The sequence below is a fragment of the Sinohyriopsis cumingii genome, chromosome 6 (assembly GCF_028554795.1).
Source record: "Sinohyriopsis cumingii isolate HCF-2022 chromosome 6, ASM2855479v2, whole genome shotgun sequence".
In the NCBI taxonomy this organism is placed as follows: Eukaryota; Metazoa; Mollusca; class Bivalvia; order Unionida; family Unionidae; genus Sinohyriopsis; species Sinohyriopsis cumingii.
This window is the reverse complement of record NC_142966.1, coordinates 74,172,812-74,197,885: the sequence shown is the minus strand read 5'-3', so window position 1 is coordinate 74,197,885 and position 25,074 is coordinate 74,172,812. Positions and strand designations below refer to the sequence as shown.

At 43.2% G+C, this 25,074-nt stretch overlaps 1 protein-coding gene across 4 annotated transcripts in view; it reads right to left on the bottom strand.

Moving 5' to 3' along the window:
• Window positions 1–5,587: 5,587 nt before the first annotated feature.
• LOC149797215 (uncharacterized) overlaps window positions 5,588–25,074 on the bottom strand; it is a 73,594-nt gene continuing 54,107 nt past the window's right edge. For all 4 annotated transcript variants that reach the window (XM_089961901.1, XM_089961902.1, XM_089961900.1 and 1 more), the window contains 2 exons: window positions 7,439–7,526; window positions 5,588–6,408 (listed from right to left, as the gene is read on the bottom strand). In XM_089961901.1, coding sequence (XP_089818027.1) covers window positions 6,170–6,408; window positions 7,439–7,526 — 327 coding nt within the window. In that variant the 3' untranslated portion in view covers window positions 5,588–6,169. The remainder of the gene's footprint in view (window positions 6,409–7,438; window positions 7,527–25,074) is intronic.

Genomic DNA, 25,074 nt, shown 5'->3' with positions numbered 1-25,074 from the left:
ATGCTTGGGGGGTCCGCGTCCTGAACCATCACGTTTGTTTTCTTTAGGCTTATGGTTAACCCAAACTCATCGCATGCTTTAGCAAAGCGGGCCATCAGGCGCTGAGGGTCAGCTCTTGTGTGGGTGGCTAGAGCAGCATCGTCTGCGAAGAGCATGTCCCTGATGGTTACTTCACGCACTTTGCTCTTTGCCTTTAGTCGTGCCAGGTTGAACAGTCTGCCGTCTGATCGTGTGTGCAGGTAAATCCCTTCTGTGGACGTCCCAAAGGCGTGCTTTAGCAGGACTGCGAAGAAGATGCCGAAGAGCGTGGGGGCAAGGACACAGCCCTGTTTAACTCCACTGCGGATGTCAAAGGGGTCGGATGTTGAGCCATCGTACTGCACTGTGCCTTTCATGTCATCGTGGAAGGACTGGATCATGCTTAGCAGTTTTGGAGGGCAACCAATTTTCGCCAGCATTGTGAAGAGTCCGTCTCTGCTTACCAGATCGAATGCCTTGGTGAGGTCTATAAAGGCCAGGAAGAGGGGTCTGTGTAGTTCTCTGCATTTTTCCTGCAGTTGCCTGACAGAGAAGATCATGTTGATTATGGACCTCTCTGCGAGGAATCCGCACTGTGACTCTGGGTAAACTCTGTCAGCAAGTGTCTGCAGTCTGTTCAAGATGACGCGAGCGAAAACGTTACCCACGATGCTGAGAAGTGATATGCCCCTGCAGTTGTTGCAGTCGCTTCTGTCGCCCTTGTTCTTGTACAGGGTTATGATGTTAGCATCTCTCATGTCCTGAGGCACTGCACCCTCGTCCCAGCACTGGCAGAGGAGGTCGTGCAGGTGTGTGAGCAGCACGCTACATCCACACTTGATGAGTTCTGCTGTGATGCCATCCTTCCTTGGGGCTTTACCTAGAGACAGTTTCTCTAAGGCCTTCTTTAGTTCGTCTACAGTAGGTTTCTCATCCAGATCGGCCATGAGAGGGAGGTTTTCAATGGCGTTGACTGCATCATTGGTCACGTGGTTCTCTTTGGAGTACAGTTCGGAGTAGTATTCCACCCAACGCTTCATCTGCTTGCCCTTGTTGTGGATGGTATCGCCTGTGACAGACTTCAGTGGTGCTGTCAGTTTCTTCGTGGGACCCATTGCTTTTTTATGCCATCGTACATGCCTCTGATGTTTCCAATATCTGCTGCTGACTGGATACTCTGACAGAGCTGAAGCCAGTATTCACTGGCACACTGCCGTACTAATCTCTGCACTTTGCTTCTGGTAGACCTGTATGCCTGTAGTGTCTTCTGACAGGGGGATCGCTTGTATTGCAGTTGAGCACTGCGACGCTCTTCTATGGCTGGCATGAGTGTGGCAGAGATAGCATCAAACCAGTCATTGTTCTTTGATTGCTTCTTACCAAAGATCCGTGTGGCTGTGCTGTATATAGTCTCTCTGATGTGATCCCATTTTTCTTTGGCACTGCCGTTGGGGGATTCTGAGTCAAACGTTTTGGAAAGAGCATAGGTGAATTCCTCAGCCTTGTCTGGATATGATGTCTTGCTCACATCAATGCGTGGTTGACCCTCTTGCCTAGAGCGGTGGATCTTCTTTGGCTGAAGCTTCATTTTACAGCACACCAGCGAGTGGTCGGTGTCGCAGTCAGCACTGTGGAAGGTACGGGTAAGAAGCACACCCTTCATGGCTGACCGTCTTGTAATGATCAAGTCCAGCTGGTGCCAGTGTTTAGACCGGTGATGCCTCCAAGACACTTTGTGCTATGGCTTTGTTTGAAAGAATGAATTGGTGATGCTGAGTTCGTGGTACGAGCACATCTCTAGAAGGCGCTGACCATTCTCATTCATCTTCCCAACTCCAAACTTGCCAAGACAGGAGGGCCAAGAGTCATGATCGGCATCCACCCTAGCATTGAAGTCGCCCATTAAAATCAAGTTTTCTTCCTTGGGAATTTTGTCGATGAGCGAGTTTAACTCATCATAAAACTCATCCTTGGTATCTGTGGAGGATCTTAGTGTGGAAGCGTAAACGCTGATCAGGTTGACAGGTCCGTTTGAGGTGTGGAGGCGGAGGAATAGCCGTCTTCCATTTCCTTGTTGGCAGGGTTCTATCATCCCCAGCAGAGAGTTCCTGACAGCGAATCCAACACCAAACTCTCTGGCTTCGTCTGCACTCTTTCCTTGCCAGAAGAATGTGTAGTTCTTTTCTCTGAGGGACCCAGAATCTGGTAGTCGTGTCTCCTGTAGTGGGGCGATGTCGACCTGGAGCCTTGCAAGTTCGTCGTTGATGACTGAAGTCTTACGAACATCACTGATTGTCTGGAAATCATCTGAAAGCCCAGTCAGCATGGTCCGGACATTCCAGGTACCTAGCTTGAGGATTGAAGTCTTCTTTTTTATTTTTATTTGGTTATTTCTTGGTGCAGTAGTTGCAGTCCGCTTGTCAGGTACTCGATACCTTAAGCCTTACGCACCCAGCAAGGCAGGCGAACTGTGGCGGGACGGCACCTTATTGGCTGGGGGCTGCCCAGTTTGAGGCGGGCGGTAGCTGTCCAGTGAAACATGTTGGTCTCTCCCACCGTCAGAAGCAACCCCTGGCGTCTGGCTCTACGCCAATCGAGCGGTGACTTATAACCGGTAAACTGCTGCTTCCGGTGTTGTGTCGACGCTATGGAGCGAAGCTGGAGTGTCCTCTCCAGGGCGCAAGCCTTGGCAGGGTGATATGGAGAATCAACTGTTGCCCATGCAGATGATCTCCCCTCTCCACGCAGCTGATGGATCCAAGGGAAAGGACAAGCCGATACGTCATGGCACCAGCTGCGTCGCAGGAGTTGCCGGGATGACACTGAAATCAATGCCAAGTCGCCTTAGGGACTCCGTCTCCGGATTTTCTGTTGGGGTTTACTCCCTTAGCCTTTCCCACGAGAGGGTATAGTCGCAAGGCAGCAAAGGTTTGAAATCGGAGTTTACCTTCTCCTAGATGGGCGACCACCCAAGGTTAACGAGCCCCATCTGCCCGAAGCATCTGGTTTTGAGGCGCCAGAAGTTCGCCTGTCATCCCTTCTTCAGTCAGTTTGAACAGGTTCTGCCACTCGTGAAGGCCTGGAGCTGGATTTGGCTGTCAGAGGCTCTATCAGTCGCAAGCGATTGGGAGATTTCCAAGGGAAGTGGGTGCTTATCTCCCACATCCGCCCCCGGCGATGACAACCCTTGAAACCCTTGGGTTTCCTATATACTGTGAAGTTAATGAGCAATAGATAATTGTCTATGTTATTGATCAGCTGGTGATATGTCTGTTTCTGCGCTCCAATTCACTAGTGTATGACCTAAATTGGCAAGCTCAGGAGTACTGGAAGCTGGACACAAGGATCGGCGAAGCGATTCATCATTTCATATGGTTTAGCGCAAATGCCACGTGTGCCGTCATTACTGTTTACACTGTACATGACTGAAATATATATCAAAAGATGTACAATTGGTCAATTCCTTGTAATTCAGACATATATGATAATTGGCTGCCTAGGGATTTGTCAACTCCGTGATTTACTATGGAATTTGTATCCGTGTACAATCGATCGACGAATCGCCAGTTCATTTGTAAACATGCCCGATAATTAGGATAGGATTTTCTTTAAAACGGATGAGTTTTTGTGGGTTTTTTTTAGAAAATTTTTAACACCTCAATATAGTAAAGTTGGATTTAACGAATAATGCATGACAGATGTTGAAATAATAGGCATTTTGGAATATTATGTAGTAAAATTCGCCAATGTGACAGGCCATCAGTTAACAATGCTTCCTAATTTAGCCTAATGCTAGAAACTATTTTAAGTACAGCAGGATAAACAGTTAATTTAATTTTTTAATTCCAATAGTGCGCTCTAATTTTATCTGGAAGAAAGGGTTAAACAGTTTTAAATGACCGTGTATTTTCTGCATGATAGGACGGACTTTGCATTATTCTTGATGTCCATTAGTGTGTTCTCTTTAGGTGTGATTCGAATCAAAAATTGTGATCGACATGGACTATTAGAAGACTAGTCATTTATCTTTCCTGGATGGTGGTGGTTGAATGGTTGAACATATCCTGACAATTTTCTATCTCCCTTTCTCATAAATCTAACTGATGAACAAACATATCTTGAATGGATAAAACTTATAATGCGCCGTTTCTGTTAGTGTGTTAGTTTAACAGAACATCGAAATATTCATTTTTTTTTCCATTTCTATTTTATTGTGGTGCACAATATTTGGAACAGATCTGATACAGTTGGATGGACTGAAGGGTTGACCCATAAGTTACGAGCGAAAAACAAAGGAAATAGATCGATGGTGTCTCAACGTTTCGTATCATCCTTTTCTGTAAATAGGAGAGGTGACCCGAATGACAAGCTGGCTTCAAAATCTTCAATGCTCCCCGTTTTCAAGTAAATTCTTATGTAGTATGCCGCCAGTTGTCGGTAAACCCTTATACCGAAATAAAGGTAGGTCAGTTGGTGGGATATGAGGCCCTGGTTCCTCCGAAGAAATTAGTTTCACTCGGATGGGACAAAAACAAATGGTGAAAACTGTTAACACCTCTCGCCTGAATAATATAATATCTTTTAATGGTTGAATAAGAGACGCCAATTACAGATGGTATCGAATAAATGGGTGATGGAACGCGTACTCAAAGCCATCGTCTTTGATTGGTGAGCTGGTTATGGCTGTTCTGATGTGGACAATTGATGACGTTTGATAAACTGTGCAAGACATTTTAATTATTAATTCTGTTACTAATATATTGAAGAATAAGTTGAAGCTCTAACAGGTTTGCGAAAGATAGAATCCGCATTTGTTGAAGGCTGAGCAAAAGCAGACTCGAGCTGAAATCGTCAAAGAAATAAACGTCAAATATCTAATGGCACCCGATACCTTGGATGAGATTGTCACAGGTGATGAAACATAGATTTCCTTTTTTTGAAGCTGACTCGAGAGAAAATAACAACAATAACGTTTGGATCGGAGAAAATTAGTAGAGATCGCTAATCGTCCCACTTAGTTGGCTGTCAATTTGTTTTCACCATATATATAGACGCAAAGGCCCGAACATCCAGGTTCCTGTATCCGACTCTGCTTTTGTCAATGGAAATTTTTATGATTCACAATTGTTGCGAAACATTGTGGAACACTACGGATATTCCACCATAACGAATAGGCGCAACAATCCGCTGTTATGACAGACATCCAGAAGGAGTACACCATCCATTGTCACATTCTACAGCTCTTATTCAGCTCCAAGTGATCTTTGGTTGAATACCGTTATAAAAGATCAAATATTCCCCTAGGGGCAGACAATTTCAAGGCCGCGATGCGGTTAGAATCCAGTGTTCCAGTGTATGAATTCCGCACAGAATAGCATTTACTAACTGGATGATCAGAGCAGGAATGTGTAGGGTATGTTAAGGGTTGTACTGATGTACTGTTGGCTCATAAAGGACTTTGTTGTACGGGCCTTATAACTTTTAAATATCCACCGTACATAATAGAGACAGACCTCTTTCATATCGGCTGATGCATTAAAACTGATTATCTAACATTCAAATGGTACAGTCCTCGTAAATACTATTTTTATTTTCACATATTATGAATAAAATAAGAATCGTTTTCTAATAAATTTGCCAAAAGCATCAAACAACTACAGTATTTCACATAATGTATGGATGGTTGATAAAGCAATGGTGCAATCAATCCACACCAAACTCAAAATGCGTAGAACACTATTAGAAACCTTAAAGTGCATAAAATAATTTACTAAAGCCTTTAGTGCCATCAAAATAGAAAAGTTCTACTCACTTTACAGATGTCATCTGATTTGTTGTTTTGTCTAAATGAATATAAGCAAAACATAAAGCGATGCTAAATTCAATTATTCACTAGTTGTAATTGTAGATTTTAAATTATTGAATTTACCCACTGGTTTTGCGTTTAGGTGGCGTTAGAACTTATTGGCTTCTTTTGCATTAACCCTATATTGGAAATGGATATATCTAATCCTCAGTGATTTGTCTGAAGTTGTCTTTATGTTCTGGTGTTTTTTTATATCTTGTTCTTCTCAGTTCATAATTTAGATCTTCCAATGTTTTACTTCACTACAGTTGGTCTTCAATAAACTGAGTTTCAGTCGTACCGAAATTAATATTGCTCTTTTGTATCTCCCCCTGACTCCACGTCTTTATCAAAATTCTTGCCGTCGTCTTTTGAAGGCAATGCATCATTCTCTGTTGATGATTTTTCAAGGTCCGGTTCTTGATGTGCTTTGTTGCGGTGTTTCCTTTTCTTCTTTCTCTTTTTCTTTTTCTGTGATTTCCGTGTCTTCTTAGAGTTCATGGGATCTTTCTGTGTAGCACTAGCTTCCAATCCTGTTGTTAGCACTAGAAAGCAATTATTCTCGGTGTTACTAGTGTGATGTAAATCTAAAGGATAGCCAGCAACACTGATCTTTCTTGTGTAAAACAAAATTCTAAATTTATCAACAAATGATTTTTTTAATTAAACGTAAAAAACCCCAGGATTAACATTAATTTCATACAAACTATGTGTGGAAGAATGGTTTTCTTAACAGAAAGAGATTGACATGCAAACAAAAACATTTCCAAAGTCACATGATATCTATTTTGATCCTTTTTCTGTTTTGTTATCCCGAATGATAAGGGGTTATGATGAGATCTTTTTATAAGGTACATTGTCATTTATGTTGTGAAGTATTGAACAGAAACGGAAACACACACACACACACACACACACACACACATACACACACACACATATACATATATATATATATATATATATATATATATATATATATATATATATATATATATATATATATATATATATATATATATATATATATATATATATATTTAGGTACTTACAAAACCAATTATTTGCTCATTCGCAACATTAGTATATCCCTTAAAAACTAATCGAAATTTAAATAAAATTGATTTTCTTCAATAAATAACACGTATCTTTGATTAATATACATGAAATATAAAGAAAATTAATGTGTATTGTTTTCGGCGTCTTCTCCATATAACCAAAAAATGAGTGTCACACAAACCTACACTCTGGAGATGATGCCGCAGGAATCTGCGATTGCTCCTCCGTGTTGGGGGTATAGGAGATAATTCAAACACTGACCAAAAGCTATTACCTAACTGACTGTTTGTGGATGTGCACATAAGGCGGAAATGGAAACTACGATTTTCAATTTGTTTCAACCGAACGAATCTCTATTTTCTGCTGCTCTAAACCTATATTTCTAAATGAGCACACATTCCGCTTAAGTACATAATAGCTAATCTGCCCATATTTGTTTTATTTCTATTTCTCCCTATTCTTCTCTCCATAAAATGTATGTCTATAAGTTACATTATCACCTAACTGATTATTTACCATTTGGCTTTGGAGTAGCGTTCTCCTGGAGATATGTAGACTTCGTTCTTCTTGTTTGTCTTCCTGTGGCAGAAGAAGGATCATCGGCCTGAAATTAGTAATACTAGCGGTAGTAGTAGCAGTAGCCGTAGTAGTAGTAGTAGAGGAAATAGAAGGAGAAATAGTAATAGTAGCAATAATATAGTACTAGTAGTACAGAAGTAGTAAATGGGGGCACTTTACCGTCAATGGGAATTAGCATTACAGAGACCCCTGGGTCAGATTAGCGTCAAGGGAAATTTAACATGGAGAAAAATCGTGGGTCAGATTAGCGTCAAGGGAAATTAACATGGAGAAAAATCGTGGGACGGTTTAGCGTCAAAGGAATTTAAACAGGGTGGGACTTTATAGCGTCAAGGGAAATTGAACATGGGATTTTTTTTTTTTATAAAATTTTTTTAAAAAAGGGGTAGGCAATGGAAAGACTATCTCTTTTCGAGAAATATGGCTGGCCCTGAAAAGGGCCTTTGGGTTTATGTTAATATTAATATTAACATAGATGGCATCTGTCACATCTTCTTCTTCTTCTTCTTAAACTCCTTCTAACTGCCGGTCCATACACAAGTACCCTCTTGAGACATCCTTGTCTTTCTATGTAAACTCTCCTCATCCATTGACTAGTATCTGTCCTATCAACAACAGTCCACTTGGACCTGACATACATGAGCATGTCCGTCCTAAACATCATGGAAGACACAAGGGTGGATGACTCAACTGTGGTCCACATCTTGAAGCGACGAGAATAGGTGAATCAATGCAGTGAACTGCGCTTATTTATAGGTACAGGAAGGATTGAAACAGATTGAATTCATTCACCAATCCGAACACGCGTTACAAAATTCAGTCAGCTCGCATCCAATCCGAAGAGAGCAGTCTGTGACGTCACGTGGTCTATATAGATTCGTTAGCGCTTGTGTGCAGTCAATCTATGCGACAGTGATTCAACATGACGGAAACTCAGAAAACGATCCATTGGGGTGCACCAGCAGGGGAGACTGCCCAAAGGAACCCGGACTTACTTTCAGAAGAGGTACATTGGGATTTTGTGGATTTTCTTACCTCGCAAGAATTTGTTCCGGAACCTTCGTTACCTTCTTCATTACCGCAAGTGGAGAATTTTAGACAGAGACAGAAAGAAGAATTGGAGAAATTTATGCAACGACAAAAGGAAGCGGAACAAGCTTTTCTCCTACAGCAACAGCAACAGCAACAAGAAGAGGTAAGAAAAAAACAACAGCAACAACAGCAAGAAGAAATAGCAGCAAAGAAACAAGAGGGTGAAAATCAAACGGCTACGGTACTGTTGAACATTTTAGCGGAGTTAAGAAGTCTGAAACAAATGTATCAGACTTCTTTATCACGAAGACCTTCCCGAGCTAAACACGCCAACCCTGTGACTAAGCCTGTCCTACCACCCTTAGTGATTTCAACCCAATCATCAGAAGTAGGCCTTGGCCGTGGCAAAGGCTTAAGGCAGTTAAAGTTGATTGGTTAAACTCACTCCTACACCATAAAGAAAAAAGGCCCTTTTCAGGGCCACCCACATTTCTCGAAAAGAAATACAATTTCAATTTGCCAATAACTCAAAAATAAACCCCACCCATTTTACCCTTATAGTACGTGTCTGTGTATGAGTGCTTGAGTGTAGCTTCTTATTTTAAAATCAAAACTCAAAGACACTTACCTTATATCATTCATGTATTCTTTTATCCATTTTTTACAATCCAATTCACAATTCACCACAGAACACTTTAAAAAGTTCGTACACTTCTTCTTTCTCATTATTTAGTCTCTCTGTTTTTTGAATTTCTTCACCGTTTTTTTCCTCATTTTCTTCCTTTCTTCTTTTCTTCTCCTGTTTCTTTGCCTCTTTTAAATAGAATTGTCTTCTTTCTTCCTCTTCTTCCTCTGAAGAATCCCTCTCTTCTTTCGAAGAATCCCTCTCTTCTTCCGAAGAATCCCTCTCTTCTTCTGAAGAATCCTTCTTTTCTTCTGACTCCTCTTGTTTCTTTTTTGGGCAATCTGGAGACCAATGTCCTTTTTCTTTACAATAATAACAGGTATCTTGACTTTTGTCTTTTTTAGCCCCTGTTTTTTTTCTTTTTTGACGGTCTGGACACTCTGAAGACCAATGCCCTTTCTTCTGACAGATATAGCAAGTATCTTGACTTTTATCTCGAAAGGAAGGAGAGTAGTCCGTCGGCTGGTCTGAAGAGAATTTTCTAATGACCCCTCGCAAAGCTCTGACGAAACGTTCCATCTTGGTAGTCTCTTCCATCGTTGTGCTCGGCTTGAGAGTGAAATGAATAGTGAAAGGACAAGACACACACCCTTTTTATATACGCTGGTTTACCAAGACTATAAATTAGTCTGTGGTGTTTAAACTTGAGTCATTTGACGTTTTGCACTCAAGATGAAACGATCCTATTCATTCGAGAAGAAAGAAGAAGAAAGTAAGAGGCAGAAACGTGATCTATCGCCTCGTACCAGGGCTGAAATCTTGGCACAAATTCATGCCAGTGATTTTGAAGAGGACATGAGTGAACCAGAATCCGAACCCTCTAAACCAAGTTCACCACCCTTAGTCAACCCTGAAAAGTACTATTCCATTCGAGAGACGGAAAAGCGCTCCTCTAGAAAATTTAGAACCACGGCTTACACCTACACGGTGAAGTTTAAAGATTTCAAGGCCGACGTACCCTTGGAGAAAGCAGAAGGGTTTATCACCGAGATGTGGGATTCTTTGCTCACCGCACTCAAGCGACAATGTCAACCCAAAGAAGACGATCGCTTGACACTATCCATAGATCACGACGGTTTGAAATCCCCTGTTTGGATCGAGTTTAGCAGACCCGCAGAACTGACCCCTTCCAAAGTCATGGACAAGATACAACAGGTGCAACAATCTAATGACCAGTTTGACATCACCGATGGTAAAGCCACACTGAAAATGGCCCACGTCTCTCCTCCTCAAGGGACAGGACGCAAAAAGATGTTATTGGTGGACGACCTTCGCAACACCAAAAAGAGTCTCGTCCGAATTAACAACCCTCAAGACCAGATGTGTTTAGCACGTGCCATCGTGGTGGGACGAACCTATGCCAACAAGAACGACACGGTAGAATGGAAAAGAACCTGGAACACTATTCAACAATCCGACCGAGCCAAACAACGAAATGAAGCAGAACTCCTGTTGCAACAAGCCGGACTGTCCAAAGACACACCCTGTGGCATTCCTGAGATGCAAAAATTGCAAGATGCCCTAGCTCCACGCTACACCTTGAAAGTGCACCCTCAAGAAATGCGTGGAACTCTGTTGTTTCGAGGCCAAGATTTTAAGGACGGAAAATACATTCATGTCTATCATCACGATGACCATTTCGATACCATTACCAGTATCACCGGATTCCTGGGATACAGTTATTATTGTGAGAAATGTGACTATGGTTATAACAATCGAGAGCAACACAAGCATTGTGGAATGAAATGCCCAGGATGTTTGGCCTCTCCACCCTGTCTGAGCGAAGGACCAGTGCCTTGTTCGACTTGTTTGCGCACGTTTGTCAGTCCTACCTGTTACCAACAACATCTGAAGACGCAAGGTTCACAGCAGAAATGTGCTTGTCAACTCTTGAGATTGTGCCCAACGTGTAGACAATGCATACGTACCAATAGTACCAAGGCACACGTATGTTCAGGAAAAAAAATGTCACATTTGTCACCGCATCGTGGACTTGGAACACCAATGCTACGTGCAAAAATACCAACCCCCACTAGAGAAAGAGGACGGTCACAAGAAGAAAGGCAATTTCATCTTTTTCGATTTCGAATGCATGCAAGAGACCGGCATTCACATTCCTAATTTCTGCGTGGCTCATCGAGCGTGCGAGAAGTGCATTCAAGAACCTATCTTCAGTCATTGCCCTCACTGCAGCAAGATTCCCGGAGGGCGTGAAAAAATCTTTCGGGGACCAAACACGTTAGCCGATTTTGCCCAATGGGTCTTAGACCCATCGACAAGACGTGGAGCCAAGAGGACATCGAACGTTACGGAAATTGTCATCGTCATGCCACGGTGATGGCTCACAATTTCTCCGGATACGATGGACAGTTTCTTCTCAGATACTATACGGAACAAGGCACCGAACGTCCTAAAGTCGCTTTGAACGGAGCCAAAATCATTTTCATGCAAGTGGGACAAGTACAGTTTAAAGATTCGATGAGTTACTTGGCCATGCCTTTGAGTCGAATGCCTAAAACGTTTGGAATGACAGAAATGGCTAAAGGGTACTTTCCACACTTTTTCAATACGGAAGCCAATCAACATGCCGTTCTACCCCATTTACCTGAGGCTCACTATTACGACCCCGACAACATGCGTACCGAACAACGAGAAGCTTTCTACGCTTGGTACCAGGCTCATGCCTCTGACCCCTTCGACTTTCAGGAAGAAATGTTAAAGTATTGTCGTTCCGACGTGGACATTTTACGACGTTGCTGTGGAAAATTTCGAGAACTGTTCATGGAACACGGAGGGGTCGATCCTTTGAAAGAAGCTTGCACCATTGCCAAAGCGTGTTCCTTAGTGTACCGCCAACGATTCATGCCTGAAAACACCGTGGCTGTCATCAGTCCTCAAACGACCCAATATGTCAAGCGTCAATACTCGGTCAAAGCCCTACGTTGGTTACATTACTTGTGCGACAAGGAAGACAAATGGATTCAGCATGCCCGCAACGGAGGAGGCGAAAAGACCATCGGAACGTATTCGGTAGATGGCTGGGACTTGGAAAACCCCAAGATCGTGTACGAGTTTAACGGTTGCTTATTTCACGGATGTCCCGTCTGTTACCCTGACCGTGACACTAAAAATCAGTTTTTGCAACGAACCATGGAAGACTTGTACCAGGACACTTGTCAGCGACGCCTAAAGTTAGAACAGCAAGGATACCAAGTGGTGGAAATGTGGGAACACGAGTACGATCACCGTTTGAAAACCGATCCCGAGTTTAAACGCCTCGTGGAAAGTTACCAGTTCATGGACCCGCTGAACCCGAGGGATAGTTTGTACGGAGGAAGGACCAATGCCACATGTTTGCTGTACCAAGCCGACGAAGAGAAAGGAGAAGAAATCAAATACTTGGACGTGTGTTCGCTGTATCCCTACGTGTGGAAATATTGTCGCTTTCCCGTAGGGCACCCGCAATTGTTGACGGAACACATCGACCTGAAAAACATTCGACAATACGAAGGCTTGATCAAGTGTAAAGTTTTGCCTCCCACGAACCTATACCATCCCGTCTTACCTCACCATTGTCAAGGCAAAGTGATGTTTCCCTTGTGCCGTACTTGTGCCGAAACGTGCAACCAGGACCAACCTTGCCATCACAGCCAGGAAGAACGTGCCTTGACGGGAACCTGGGTCAGCGTGGAATTGTTCAAAGCTCTGGACATGGGATACCAACTGTTAGAAGTGTACGAAATTTGCCACTTTCCCAAGACACAACAGTACCACAAGGGTGACCCTACTCAGAAAGGCATTTTCGCCGACTACGTGGATGCCTTTTTGAAACTGAAACAAGAAGCCAGCGGCTATCCTTCCTGGTGTCACACTCCCGAAGACCAAATACAATTCAAAGAGAAATGCTATGCACAAGAAGGCATCTCTTTAGACCACATCGAAAAAAACGAAGGCAGGCGATCATTTGCCAAAGTGATGTTAAATTGCTTGTGGGGTAAAATGGCACAACGACCGTGTTTACCCAAGACGGAATATTTGACAGAACCTTCCCGCTACTTCCAGATGATTCACGACAAAACCAAATACATGAAACACGTGGACGTCGTTCGAGAGGATTTGATCTTGGTCAATTACGAAGAAGATCTGGACTTTGTACAAGACGACCCTTTTGGAAATGTCATCATTGCGGCTTACGTGACAGCTCATGCTCGCTTAAAATTGTACGAAGCTTTAGAACTGTTAGAAGAACGCGTCCTGTACTTTGACACGGACAGTTGCATTTACATCCATCACCCGATTCAACAGCACCCTGACATCGAAGGAGACCGTTTAGGAGCCTGGACAGACGAGCATCCCGACGACAAGATTCTAAGTTTCGTCAGTGGTGGTCCCAAAAATTACGGCTACGAATACCGGGACAAACAAGGAGAAGTGCACACGACGTGCAAAGTGAAAGGACTGACTCTGAATCATCGTACCAGTCGAGTGGTCAACTTTGGGGTATTGAAAGAAGCCTTGCAATCGGGAGAGGATGGAAACTTTAAAGTGACCACTTATCAACCGAACAAGATTGTACGTTTACCCACTCACCACATCGTCAGTCGACCCCTGGAAAAAATCTGTCAAATCGTGTACCAGAAGCGAGTGAGACTTCCCAATCACTTTACGTTGCCGTACGGTCACATCGATATTGGTCAGCATATAAAAAGGGACAACGTCCAAGACCAATAGTTCATTGTTCATTGAAGTAACTTACCATGTCGTTGACGAAGAAGAAACCAGATTGGTTAGGAGTCAAATGTTGGACATCACCGAGGCCAGGGTTTTGAGGCTTGGACACAAGAGGTGGCCCAGTATGCACGAGAGTTATTCAAGGAAAAAAGTTACTTTTCAACCTGTGTTAGTGACGGTGCCAGAAGAACCCGTCACCCAGGACAGGACTGTCGTGGACAGGCCTGAAAGACCCTTTCGGGAGGACACTTGTGTGACCTTACACCCTACTATAGAACTGGTTAGAACTTTACCCAAAACATGTTGTACAGACACTTGTGTTTACTCCACGTTCATGGTTATCATGTGCCTTTTATTCTTGTACTTAAGCCTTTGGCTTTTATGTATTTTTGTCTTTCGTATTCATGTTTGAAAAAAACATTCAATAAACGTGTTCTGAAAAAGTATATAAACTCTTGTCTTGTTTGTTTTTCGTGTCACAAGTGACATTTCTCACACCATGGCTACCTCTGCTGTCTCTGCTCCCTCTTCCTCTACTGTCAAAGTCATCGACGAACACTTAGATCGTGCCAGTTGGGAGGCTTTGTATCTTCGCCATCCCTTTAACATGCTCATTGCTGGACCTAGCGGTTCGGGCAAAACCGAATTCGTCAAACGTTTGATCGAACATAAACATCATTTGATCGATCGACCCCCTCAACGAATCGTGTGGTGTTACAAAGAGTGGCAATCGGCGTACAGCCTCTTGCGAGAAAGTCAAGGCGATTCCATCGTGTTTGTGGAAGGCATTCCTAAAGAAGACGATGGCATCGTCTCAAACTCCCGTCTAACCCATTTGGTCATTTTCGACGACATGTTAGGAGAAGACGAATAAGAAATTAAACTGTGGTTCACGCACAAAGGGCATCACCGTAATGCCAGTGTCGTTTACATCACCCAAAATTTGTTTCAACAAAGTAAAGCCCATCGCACCATCAGTCTCAATGCGCATTACGTGGTCTTGTTTAAAAGCCCTCGAGATAAATCGCAAGTGCAAGTCTTAGCCAAACAGTTAGGAACGCCTTGGCTGACTCAGGCGTACGACGATGCCACTCAAACTCCACACGCCTATTTACTCGTCGATTTGAAACCTACGACTCCCGAGGATTTGCGATTTCGTACCCACTTGTTTCTCCACTGGTGCCAAGACGGAGGGCCTGTCCTGTACACGTCCTCGACTTCATTTCACTCTCCATAAAAAAATCTATAAAAACCTCAGACCCTTTTTCGTCTGTCTCACACAGTGTGAACATGACGTCCCTTCAGTCGCATCTTCCCGTCAAATTGATTCGTGCCTTGTATGGCATCAGTCGAGAAAAAAATCCACAAACACGAGCTCGTGTCTTAGAAGCTAGTCTCAAAGAAGTCTTACGATGGTTCACGGTGACGGCACGTCAATTACTCCAAGGAATCATTCAGATTCCTCATCAAACCAAACGCTTTTTCGATCGAAACAAAGTCGCTTTGGTCCAACTGGCCGATCCCCGCATCGACACTCAAACCAAAAAACAAATCATTTTGAAACCTGGAGGGAGCGGTACTCTAGGAGGGGTCATCATTCGCTCACTCTTAAGATGGGATCCTAATGCCCCCAAAGTTATACCCAAGACAAAAGTCCAACGAAGCCCCAAGAAGAAAAAGACCAGGTCCCCAAGGAGAACTTCTTCAGTGGCAGGACCCTCCTCTGACCAGACACCACCCCGGAAAAAGAAAAGAAGCCCCCAGAAAAAGAAAAGTCCACAGAAAACTAGTCGCAAGAGAGGCACTTCGGCCAGGACGCAACCTTACACTCGCAAACCACGACCTGCCACGGCGGTGACTGCGTGTCCGGCAGCTTCACGTTTGTCCACTTCTCCGTTAATGACACCCAGAACTGAAGAGTACTTGGAGACGTTGATCACACCGAGAACTTCTCCGTTGATGACCCCCAAAAGAACTTCCCCAGTGGCAGGACCTTCCAATTTAGTGGCAGTGGCTGCTGCTCACAAAGTACCTTCTCCCAAAATCAAAGTGCAAGAAAGATCGGGCATGTTACAAAGTTTACTGGATTTGTCCAAGCAAGAACTGGCTCGATTTAGTCCGTTGCGTACCCCTGCACGACGTGTCATGCCTGTCCTCAAACTGATACGACGTAAAGACAATCAGTGGCGACGCGTTCCAGTATAAAAAAGGCATGTGACCAAGTCGGGTATCAGTGTTTTTTCGCTGCCCCTGAAGACTCAAAGATGTCACCCTCCAGAAAACCCCAAGGAAAGAAAAGGAAAGGACTGCCACCACGTTGAGCCAAACATGGGGACATGTTATCTGTCCTGTCCAAAGCTTCTCCACCCCTACGAAAAAAACTCATTCAAACAGCCTCCAAAGAGGTCATCGATACCGTGTGCGAATGTTGTTTGAACGTTTTGAAAGGCACGATCCCTTTGTCCAAACACCAGAAACAATGCTTAAGCAAACATCGTCACGTTCTTCGCCAAATGGTTCGAAAGAAAATTCCCATTCGTCAAAAAAAGAAGATGTTAGTGCAACGTGGAGGTATTTTACCTCTCTTGTTAGGCCCCATACTGAAAGGAGTCTTGGGAACCATGTTGGGAGGACTGGTGGGAGCAAGATAAAAAGGCCCCCGGAAGTCACAAGATCTCAGAATCGACCCCTGACAACCCATGGAAGGACGAAAACTAGCTTTAGTGCCTTACAAACGATGGATGGAATACCATCGGTGGCAAGAACAACGCACCCCGCATTTACCTCCCAATCCCCATTTGAGCGAGATATCCCAGTTACAACACGAATTGCAGTCCTTGATGGATCGCCAAGATTTGTCCGAAACAGAAAAATCGCAAAAGTACGGTCAACTCTTGCAACGACTGCAACTCTTTCACCAGAAAGCTTTAGACGAAACAGCTCTACCCACTCTGAAAGATTTTAAGACCTTGATGAAAAGTCCAGCACCATCACCAGTACCAGTACCAGTACCACCAGTACCCGTGACCAAGACAGAAAAAGGAGAAGAAGAGGAAGGGTTTCAAACTCCACCAGAAAAAGTACGCAAGTTAACAACACCACCTACCTCCAGAATTGGATGGATTAAAAAGATGATGGCCACCCCTTCTTCCTCACAAGAGAAAAAGAAAGTGAAGACAGAAGTGAAGACAGAAGTGAAACAAGAACCGATATCCCCCGCTTAGACATCCTTCTCCTCTTCGACGCCTATTGCTGGCCGCACACGCAAAGCATTGCAATCCAAGAAAATACCACAAGAGAAAAAGAGTAGCATCCTCCAAGAGTGGGTGTCTTATTAACACACCAACCAACACAAAAAAATGGAAAAAGTCTTAGCCAGCATTTACTACGATCCATCCCATCCTGCAGGTTACGCAGGAGTTCAAAAATTGTATCGTGCTGCCAAAACGCGACTGAAAAGTCTCCGTTTACCTCAAGTGCAACGATGGTTACAAGAACAAGCTACCTACACTTTACACAAACCCATTCGACGCAAGTTTGCCAGAAGTCGCACCCGAGTGGAAGGCATCGATCATCAATGGCAAGCCGATTTAGCCGATGTCTCTCATTTGGCCAGCTACAATCGTGGCTACAAATATTTGTTTTGTGTCATCGACGTCTTTTCCAAATTTGCCTGGGTCGTACCCTTGACTTCCAAATCGAGCAGCGAGTTAGTGCGAGCCCTGCAACGGGTGTTGAAACAAAGCGGTCGTCACCCTCTTCGATGGCAAACGGACAAAGGCACCGAATTTCTGAACCAAGCTTTCCAAAAAGAATTAAAGAAACGTGACATTCATTTTTTTACCACCGAGAATCCCGAAACCAAAGCCAGCATTGTGGAACGTTTTCAACGCACTTTGAAAGAACGCATGTGGAAATATTTTACGCATCACCACACTCTGAAGTACATCGACATCTTACCGCACCTGGTGCAAGCGTACAACCAATCTTACCATCGAAGCATCGGACGTGCCCCGCAAGACGTGACTCCCGACAACGAAGTGTTGGTGTTTGAGCGTCTGTTTGGTACGTCCCCGACGAGGGCTGTCCCCGAGAAAAGTGGAATGTTGGCCGTAGGAGATTGGGTGCGCATTGGCAAAACCAAACGCACTTTCGACAAAGGTTACTTACCTAACTGGACGACCGAATTGTTTCGCGTCACTGGACGAGTGCATGGCCGTCATCCTGCCGTCTATAAATTGGAAGACATGAACGGAGAAGTGCTCAAAGGAACGTTTTATTTGCCCGAGTTACAACGTGTCACCAAAAAAGAAGACGACGTGTACGACATCGAAAGCATTCTCGAACGCAGAACCCGTAAAGTGGGCAAACGACGTGTCAAAGAAGTCAAAGTACGTTGGAAAGGATATCCACCCAGTTTCGATTCTTGGATCGACGCTTCGCAAGTCATCGACTATAAAAAGAAGTGACCATCATGCCTTTTCACACAGACGCAGCTACGTCGACCACTCCTCCTTCACCTAGTTCTTCTGTGCAAGATTTACAAAAACAACCCTTGTGGGTGTGGTGTGGAGAACGTGTGCCTAAAACGCAAATCGTCTTTTTCTGCCAAATCTTCGTGGTGTATTGTGTCATCGGGGCAGCCATCGCCAATTTGAGTTTGCAACAAGGAGACAAACAACTGTGGACCATTTTATTGAGCAGTTGCATCGGTTACCTGCTTCCTAATCCCTCTCTGAAATTCACCTCGAACGGGAACCACGGGAACCTTGTGTCCAGTGCCAGTGCCAGTCACCACTCCAACCACAACCAGAACCCCATTTTGGGCGGAGACACGCCTCTGACGTCCACTAACCCCTCGGACAGCCACAGAACTCTGGAATTATGAGTCACCAAAACCAATTTTACTTAACCTTACCCAGTGACAGTTCCATGGAGGTGTTTCCCAAGAACACGTTGTGCTGTTACACGGCCAAATTACCTCAAGCCATCCCCTTAGATCACGAAGCCCATTGGGAAGTGGCTTTAGTAGAAATGATTCACCCGACCCAAGTCCTCAATGTCCTTCCCAATCAAAATTTTTTTGATGTGGAAGTTCATGACGAACAATTGCAACAGTGGATGGATAGCAATGTCAAATATGACAAGAAAACCCGTACACAAAAGTACACCACCTATCACTTGTTCATTTCCCCAGGCTATTATTTTAGTGGTCAACATTTGGTCAGCACCATAGCCTCCAGGTTTAATGCCGTGTTTCTGAAAGCTTTGGAGCATGTTAACAAAAGTGTCACCATGGAGTACCACAAAACAGCTCGTCGCTTCTTGATGAAATTTGAACGGAGTAAAATCCTGTCCATTTTATTTTGTCCTGAATTGTATGACATGTTGGGCGGAGACATGAACCTGAGAATGAGCATGATGAAGAAAAGCGAATTACCCATCGTTTACGACAACGAGTCTTTTAGCAAGTTATTTCGTGCCCCGGTAGAACTGAACCAAGGACTGAATTTGATGTTTGTGTACTCCGATGTGGTGGAGTATAACGTGGTGGGACACACCTCCGTACCGTTACTGCGTGTCATTCCTTTCAAAGTGGATTCTGCCACGAACACTGACGAGGAAGGTGGAAACACTTACCACGTCCACCGCGAATTTGTACTTCCTCACTATTTGCCTGTCAGTAAGTCGTATTTGGACACGGTCAAGATTACTATAAAAGGAGATTTGGGACAAAATATTCCATTCACCAAAGGAAAAGTCACGGTGAACTCCATTTTCGAAAACGGTTTTCTCACGATTCGTAAGTCATGTATCCAGTGTACCGAGGGGTTGCTCGACAGCGAGGACACGGTTTAGGAGATATGTTAAAATCGGCCTTTCGTTCGGTGGCCCCGGTGTTGAAACCGATGGTGACACGCGGATTGCACGCCTTGAAAGATGCGGCACTGACGCAAGGCAAAGAATTTCTCCAAAATGTCATCATCGACAAACAAAACCCTAAAGAAGCCTTCATGAGGGCAGGCAAAAATGTCTTGCTGCAAACGGGCAAAGACATTTTGGGTCACCGAGAAACACCTATAAATGCCCTGCACGCTACCGAGTCAGGCATTCAGCAAGGACAAGGCAGAAAGAGACGACGAAGAAAACACTCTTTCACCAGACTTCAAGCGAGAAAGGCCAAGAAAAGAAGAACCGTTCGAGACTTAGACGTTTTCGATTATTGAGAAAAGAGACAAAAAAATGATGCACCGAGAGTCTTGCGCTTGTTCCAAGACGGAACTGGATCTGTTTGCCATGCCCCCCACGATGATGACGATGCAAGAATCCCAGTGGGTGGAATTTCACCCCGTCTCCTCATTGACCGATTCCGCTCCCATCGAGTTTGAAATCAAAGGACAGCCCGAAGATTACATCGATCTGAATAGCAGTTACTTGTACCTGAAAGTCAAAATTCTAGATAAGACTGGAGGTGCTATAGACGATGAAGCAGTAGCTCCCGTCAACAATTTCATGCATTCCTTGTTCAGTGGAGTGGACTTGTACTTGAATAACAAACTGGTCAGCAGCAGCATGGATACTTACCCTTATCGTGCCTACCTGGAAAATCTCTTGACGTACGGAATAGATGCCAAGAACACTCATCTCAATGCCTGTGTGGTATGGGAAGCTGACGAACCTACCAAGTTTGAAATATTGGAAACTGATGAAAAGAAAGACAACAATGATGGATTTGTAGAACGAAGAAAGAGAATCACGGGAGCCGACACAAGTTTAGTACTGATGGATCGTTTGCATTTGGACATGTGGTTGCAAGAAAAGTATTTGCTGAACGGGGTGGATGTCCGCCTGAGACTGAATCGTAGTAGTGCCGCTTTCCATTTGATGGCTGATAGTGACGGTTACAAAACCAAAATCCTAGAAGCCAGACTCTACGTACGCCGTGTGGAAGTGTTACCTAAAGTGGGAAACGACATCAGTCAGACGTTGAGCAGAACGACTGCCAAGTATCCCATACGACGCGTGGAAGTGAAAACCTTCACCATTCCCAAGGGACAGCGATCCATGATCCAAGATCATCTGTTCCAAGGACAGTTACCCAAACGTTTGATCGTTGGTATCGTCGAGAATACAGCCTTCAACGGAGCTGCCGAAAAAAATCCTTTCTACTTTCAACACTTTGGCGTGTCCAAAATCGAAGTCAGTCGCGATGGCAAGACCTTGTGTACCCGACCTTTCGAACCTGACTTTACCAAGAAGAATTACTTGAGATCGTACTTGTCCCTGTACGAAGCCACCGGACAGTTAGGAACCAATACCAGTCACGGTATTACGTACGAGGATTATGCAGGAGGCTACGCTTTGTGGGCTTTCGATTTCACTCCAGACCAAGGCAGCGACGAGGGACATTTCCACCCTATAAAATCCGGCCAGATTCGTGTGGAAATTCAGTTTAAAGACCGAGACCCTGATGAAACGGTGAACGTCATCCTGTATGCAGAATTCGATAATACCATAGAAATCAACAGTTTGAGAGAAGTCATCCTAGATTACTAGAAACCATGGAAGACTGTTATCCCTCTTTACCTAGTGGAGAAACTTTTAGTGTTGGATTATTGTTAAAAAATGTTAGAGTTGTTGTTGTTTAGTGTTAAGTGATTTTTGAATAAAAAATGTTGTGTTTTGAAAAAAATGCCTTTGTCTTTTGTTTAGCTATAAGAATGTTGGATTGATGCTCTTTCATTTCTTACTATCCCTCTCATGACACTCACTAAACGTTGCGACTCAAAAACCGTGTGGGGGATGTTTTCCTTCACGTCCGCGCTTTGACTTTAAGAACCGGGTTGTTTCCAGTCTAACCATCCATTGTCGACTCATCCTCCTAAGAAGATGTGCTCCAAACTAGCTAAACTCAACGAAGCCTACGTGAATTTGCATAGGGTCAGACACAGTCTGATACCGAAGCCAGAAGAAATAGAGAATGTGAGAATGTTAAAAATCACTGAAGACCTGATAGAAGAGCTCTTCAGAGAAGAAATGAACAGGGAAAAAGAAGAATGGAAGAGAAGTACAGACTTCAGAGACAGCAGCAACAACAACAACAAGAGCAGCAGCAGCAACCTGAAGCTGACAGAGGCTTTGCCGATTGTCGTATCGACACCAAATAGTTCTTCTTCTCTTTCCGAAGAAGCAGACCTATCGCCAGAAAGTCTATCCTCAGAGGACATCGCATTCTTAGAAACTAAAAAGAATGCCATAGCAAACAAAAAAAACCAGCCCTTTTCAGGGCTACCCAATACTCTAGAAAAGAAATAACAATCGATTTGCCAATGTGTGTAGGTAGAGTAGTGTGAAAATAAACACTAACTCTTTTTTAAAAAATGTGAGGGTATGTGTTTGTGTGTTTGTGTTTGTAAGTGGTTAAGTAAGTTGGTATGGATAGTAGATTAAAATGATGTCTTTTTTGGTGTTTGAGGTGTATATTTGGAGTTAGATTGGATTGCTTTGCGTATGTGGATAGTCTATTGAAGTGATTTATAAAAAATTTTAAAATAGTGATGGGTAGCATAAAAAAGTGAGTGAGTGTTTCTTTTAGGTCGGCGCGTTGTTTTATGGTCATGATCTAGGTAAGATCAATTTTATGTTTTTAGGGGATGTTTTCGTTCACGTCCGCGCTTTCACTATAAATTGAAACTCGTTCGGCAGTCCAGCTACCCTTGTTGATTGATCAACACCAAAAATGAACACGAGACTGGAGAAACTGTTGGAACTTCATGTGCATCTGGAATATGCCAGGCGCATATTAAATGAACTGGCCGCGGAAGCCATTGTGGAGGAGGGAAGGATAAGAGAGGAGGAGGAAAGAAGAAACAAAGAAGAGGAGGAGAGAAGATATAAAGAAGAGGAAAGAAGATACAAAGAGGAGGAGAGAAGATACAAAGAAGAGGAGGAGGAGGAAAAGGAGAGAAGAAGAAGAAATTTCAGAATCCCAGAGAGTGAAAATTGGGATTCTGAAGCGACATATCTTGCCTCTGCTCTCTCCCCCCAAAAGGTAAAATGTAATTGGGGGATAAGATGTGTATGCGGCGCCAGGCCTGGAAGGTGCCACCATTAACCAGGTGTCCATGAAGTTCCAAACAAAAAAAACAGCCCTTTTCAGGGCTACCCAATACTCTAGAAAAGAAATAACCATCAATTTGCCAATGTGTAGGTAGAGTAGTGTGAATATAAACACTAACTCTTTTTTAAGATAGTGTGAGGGTATGTGTTTGTGTGTTGGTGCTTGTAAGAGCTAAGGTATGTTTGTGTGAATAGTAGATTATGGGTTTCTTTATTGTTTCTTAGCGTAGGTGAAGAGTATAGTTAGGGTTCTGTAAGCGCTCACGTACGATTGTGTGGATAGTAGATTATGAATTTTGTTTATTGTTTCTTAGCGTATGTGAAGAGTATAGTTAGGGTTCTGTAAGCGCTCACGTACGATTGTGTGGATATTAGATTATGGATTTGTTTATTGTTTCTTAGCGTATGTGTTTGTGTGTTTGTGTTTGTGTGTTTGTGTTTGTACCCGCTCACGTACGATTGTGTGAATAGTAGATTATGGGTTTGTTTATTGTTTCTTAGCGTATGTGGAGAGTATAGTTTGGGTTTTGTAACCGCTCACGTACGATTGTGTGGATAGTAGATTATGGATTTTGTTTATTGTTTCTTAGCGTATGTGTTTGTGTGTTTGTGTTTGTGTGTTTGTGTTTGTGTGTTTGTGTTTGTACCCGCTCATTGAGTCATCCACCCTTGTGTCTTCCATGATGTTTAGGACGGACATGCTCATGTATGTCAGGTCCAAGTGGACTGTTGTTGATAGGACAGATACTAGTCAATGGATGAGGAGAGTTTACATAGAAAGACAAGGATGTCTCAAGAGGGTACTTGTGTATGGACCGGCAGTTAGAAGGAGTTTAAGAAGAAGAAGAAGAAGATGTGACAGATGCCATCTATGTTAATATTAATATTAACATAAACCCAAAGGCCCTTTTCAGGGCCAGCCATATTTCTCGAAAAGAGATAGTCTTTCCATTGCCTACCCCTTTTTTAAAAAAATTTTATAAAAAAAAAAAATCCCATGTTCAATTTCCCTTGACGCTATAAAGTCCCACCCTGTTTAAATTCCTTTGACGCTAAACCGTCCCACGATTTTTCTCCATGTTAATTTCCCTTGACGCTAATCTGACCCACGATTTTTCTCCATGTTAAATTTCCCTTGACGCTAATCTGACCCAGGGGTCTCTGTAATGCTAATTCCCATTGACGGTAAAGTGCCCCCATTTACTACTTACAGATACTATAGGTTGACATCGATCTTATAGCCTACGTCCTTCAGTTTAGACAACTTGAGCTTCATGTCATCAGTGTAATGAAATACAGATTAGTAGGCACTAATGAAACTTGACGTTCCATATGTCAGATCAAATTAAATTGCTCACAGTATATTTATTTTAAGATATTTGTATAAACAATATACAGAGAATGTTCTTCAATATATCAATTGCAAATGGCTAAGTTTAAGTGATGTAATCAAATGTTCGAATATAAAGATGTATGTAGTACCAGTTACATTAGTAGTCGTAGTGAGTAGGCAATGAATAAGTACCGTGTTAATAAGTACCGTGTTAATAAGTACCGTGTTAATAAGTACCGTGTCAATAAGTACCGTGTCAATAAGTACCGTGTTAATAAGTACCGTGTCAATAAGTACCGTGTTAATAAGTACCGTGTTAATAAGTACCGTGTCAATAAGTACCGTGTCAATAAGTACCGTGTCAATAAGTACCGTGTCAATAAGTACCGTGTTAATAAGTACCGTGTTAATAAGTACCGTGTTAATAGTCAAGGAGGAGGAGAAGTAAATGCATTTATAGCAGAATAGCTAGCTTGTCTGTCGTGGTAGTATACTTATGAATGCATAATTTGGTTTTGGAGTACATCTTTCTCATTATCTCTACCAACCCATAAAGGAGATATCGGAATAAAACGCTATTAATATTAAAAACGCGCCAATGGCGTAGTATTTCGGTCGAGTTATATAGTTTGTACTACGGGTAGATATAGAAGCAGTGTTAACTATAAATAT